At 52.5% G+C, this 4315-nt stretch overlaps 1 protein-coding gene across 1 annotated transcript in view; it reads right to left on the bottom strand.

Annotated features, from left to right (window-relative positions):
* LOC107307490 (eukaryotic translation initiation factor 3 subunit C-like) overlaps positions 1-4315 on the bottom strand; it is a 25580-nt gene that overhangs the window by 15433 nt on the left and 5832 nt on the right. The window contains exon 3 of the mRNA XM_015850996.2: positions 119-244. Within this exon, the coding sequence (XP_015706482.1) occupies positions 119-244 (126 nt within the window). The remainder of the gene's footprint in view (positions 1-118; positions 245-4315) is intronic.

Raw genomic sequence — 4315 nt, forward strand, 5'->3', positions numbered from 1 at the left:
CCTTATATGACCCCATATCCCCCCATAACCACCCCATATCCCCCCATAACCACCTATTATGGCCCTATATTACCCCATATGACCCCATATGGCCCTATATAACCCTATAGGCCCCCACCTGTTCGGGGTTGCTGAGGTTCTCGCTCTCCTCCAGCACGTTTTCCCCTATAAAGATGTGTGGGTTGGCAAACAGGACGTCCAGCAGCTCCTCAATGCAGCTCAGGCACTTCTGCCACAGCTCCGGCTATGGGGTCACATAGGAACCATATAGAAACCATACAGCCCCATAGGGACACATAGGGAACCCATAGAGACCCATAGGGACACATAGGAACCCCATAGAGAGACATAGGGACCCATAGGGACACATAGGGACCCATAGAGACACATATAGGGACCCATAGAGACCCTATAGGGACACACAGGGACACCTGGATGCAGCTCAGGCACTTCTGCCACAGCTCCGGCTATGGGGTCACATAGGAACCATATAGGATTATAGGGATCCCATAGGGACACATAGAGCCATAGGGACCCCATAGGGACCCATAGAGAGACATAGGGACACATAGAGACACATAGAGACCCATAGAGACCCCATAGAGACCCATAGGGACACATAGGGACCCCATAGGGATACACAGAGACCCATAGGGACACACAGGGACACATAGGAACCCATAGAGATCCATAGGGACACATAGGGATACATAGGGACCCCATAGAGACCCATAGGGACACACTGAGACCCGTAGAGACCCATAGGGACCAACAGAGACCCCATAGGGAGACATAGGGACCCCATAGAGACACATAGGGACCCCATAGAGAGACATAGGGACCTATAGAGAACCCATAGGGACACATAGGGACACATAGAGACCCCATAGGGATACATAGGGACCCATAGAGACCCATAGAGACACATAGGGACACATAGAGACCCATAGAAGCACATAGGGACCCATAGAAGCACATAGGGACCCATAGAGACCCCATAGAGGGCCATAGGGACCCCATAGAGATACATAGGGACCCATAGGGACACATAGAGACCCCATAGAGACCCCATAGAGACCCATAGGGACACACAGGGACCCATAGGGACACATAGGGACCCATAGAGACCCATAGGGACCCATAGGGACCCATAGAGACCCATAGGGACCCATAGGGACACACAGGGACCCATAGGGACACATAGGGACACATAGGGACCCATAGGGAGACATAGGGACCCATAGGGAGACATAGGGACCCATAGGGACACACAGGGACCCATAGGGACACATAGGGACACATAGGGACCCATAGGGACCCATAGGGAGACATAGGGACCCCATAGGGAGACACAGGGACTCATAGAGACACATAGAGACACATAGGGACCCATAGAGAGACATAGGGATACATCGGGAGACATAGGGACCCCATAGAGACAGATAGGGACCCATAGGGACCCATACGGACCCATAGAGACCCCAGAGACACATAGGGACCCATAGAGAGACATAGGGACCCCATAGGGACCCACAGAGACCCATAGATACCCATAGAGACCCCATAGTTACACATAGAGAGCTATAGAGACCCATAGGGACCCATAGAGAGACATAGGGACCCATAGAGTCACATAGGGACCCATAGGGACCCATAGGGACACATAGGGACCCCATAGGGACACATAGAGACCCCACAGGGAGACATAGGGACCCATAGAGACCAATAGGAACACATAGGGACCCATAGAGATCCCATAGGGACCCATAAAGACCCCATAAAGACCCCATAGGGACACATAGAGTCCCCATAGGGACACATAGGAATACATAGGGATACATAGAGAGCCATAGGGACCCATAGAGAGCCATAGGGACCCATAGAGAGCCATAGGGACCCATAGAGAGACATAGGGACCCATAGAGAGACATAGGGACCCATAGAGAGACATAGGGACCCATAGAGAGACATAGGGACCCATAGAGAGACATAGGGACCCCATAGAGAACCCATAGAGACATATAGGGACACATAGAGACCCCATAGGGATACATAGGGACACACAGAAACCCATAGGGACAGATAGGGACCCAGAGAGGGCCATAGAGACCCATAGGAACCCATAGAGACCCATAGAGACCCATAGAGAGCCATAGAGAGCCATAGAGAGCCATAGGGACCCCATAAGGACCCATAGAGAGCCATAGGGACCATATAGGGACCCCATAGGGACCCAAAGGGAACCATAGAGACCCCATAGGGACACATAGGGACCCATAGAGACCCCATAGGGACACACAGGGACACCTGGATGCAGCTCAGGCACTTCTGCCACAGCTCCGGCTATGGGGTCACATAGGAACCATATAGGGAACACATATGGATCCCATAGGGACACATACGGAACCCACAGAGAGACATAGGGATCCCATAGGGACACATAGAGACACATAGAGACACATAGGGACCCCATAGAGACATATAGGGACCCCATAGGGACACATAGGGACCCCATAGAGAACCCATAGGGACATATAGGGACACATAGGGACCCCATAGGGACACATAGGGACCAATAGAGAGACATAGGGATCCCATAGGGACCCATAGGGACACATAGGGACACATAGGGACACATAGGGACTCCATAGAGAGACATAGGGACCCCATAGGGACACATAGGGACCCATAGAGACCCATAGGGACACACTGAGACCCATAGGGAGACATAGGGACCCCATAGGGACACACAGAGACCTATAGAGACCCATAGAGACCAATAGGGACACATAGAAACCCCATAGGGACACACAGGGACACAAAGGGACCCATAGAGACACATAGGGAGACATAGGGACCCATAGAGACCCCATAGGGAGACATAGGGACCCATAGGGACACATAGGGACCCATAGAGACACATAGGGACCCCATAGGGACACAGAGACCCATAGGGACACATGGAGAGACATAGAGACCCATAGGGACCCACAGAGACCCCATAGGGACACGCAGAGACCTATAGAGACCCATAGAGACCCATAGGGACACATAGGGACCCCATAGGGACCCATAGAGACCCCATAGGGAGACATAGGGAGACATAGAGATCAATAGGGACACATAGGGATACATAGGGACCCATAGAGACCCATAGGGACACACTGAGACCCATAGGGACCCATAGAGACACATAGGGATCCCATAGGGACACATAGGGACTCATAGGGACACATAGAGACCCATAGAGAGCCATAGGGACCCCAGAGACACATAGGGATACACTGAGACCCCATAGGGATACATAGGGACCCATAGGGACAGATAGGGACCCATAGAGACCCATAGAGACACATAGGGACACAAAGGGACACATAGAGACCCCATAACCACCCCATATCACCCCATATCCCCCCATAACCACCCCATATCCGCCCATATGACCCCATAACCACCCATAACCACCCCATATCCCCCCATATGACCCCATAACCACCCCATATCCCCCCATATGACCCCATATCCCCCCATAACCACCCCATATCCCCCCATAACCACCCCATATCCGCCCATATGACCCCATAACCACCCCATACCGCCCTATATCACCCATAATCCCCTATCCCCCAATCCCTCGTAAACCACCCCATATCCTCCATAACCACCTACCCCCCATATCACCCCACTATCCCCCCCATATCACCCCATAACCACACCATATTCCCATACCACCCCATAACTCCATCACCACCCCATATCCCCGATATCACCCATTAAACCCCCTATGACCCCATATCTCTCTCCTCTATAAACCTCCCATAAACCACCCCATATCCCCCCATCTGAACCCCATATTCACCCATATCCCCCCATCTGACCCATATCACCCCATATCCCCCCATATCCCCATATGACCCCAGTAACCACCCCCACACTCCCCCTATATCCCCCATAACCACCCCATAACCACCCCATACCCCCATTTCCCCCTAACCACCCCATATCCACCCAATATGACCCCATAACCCACCACCATATCCCCCCATAACCCACCCCATATCCCCCTATTAACCCTATTCAGCCCCATAACCTCCCCATGACCCCATAACACCCATACCCCTCATAACCACCCCATATCCCCTCATAACCTTCCCATATCCCCCCATAACCACCCCATATCCTCCCATAACAACCCATATCCCCCATAACCACCCCACAACCCCCAATATGGCCCCATATCCCCCATATGACACCCATAACCACCCCATATCCCCTATATACCCCCATAACCACCCATATCCCCCCAAACCACCCA

The sequence above is a fragment of the Coturnix japonica genome, unplaced genomic scaffold (assembly GCF_001577835.2).
Source record: "Coturnix japonica isolate 7356 unplaced genomic scaffold, Coturnix japonica 2.1 chrUnrandom623, whole genome shotgun sequence".
Taxonomy (NCBI): Eukaryota; Metazoa; Chordata; class Aves; order Galliformes; family Phasianidae; genus Coturnix; species Coturnix japonica.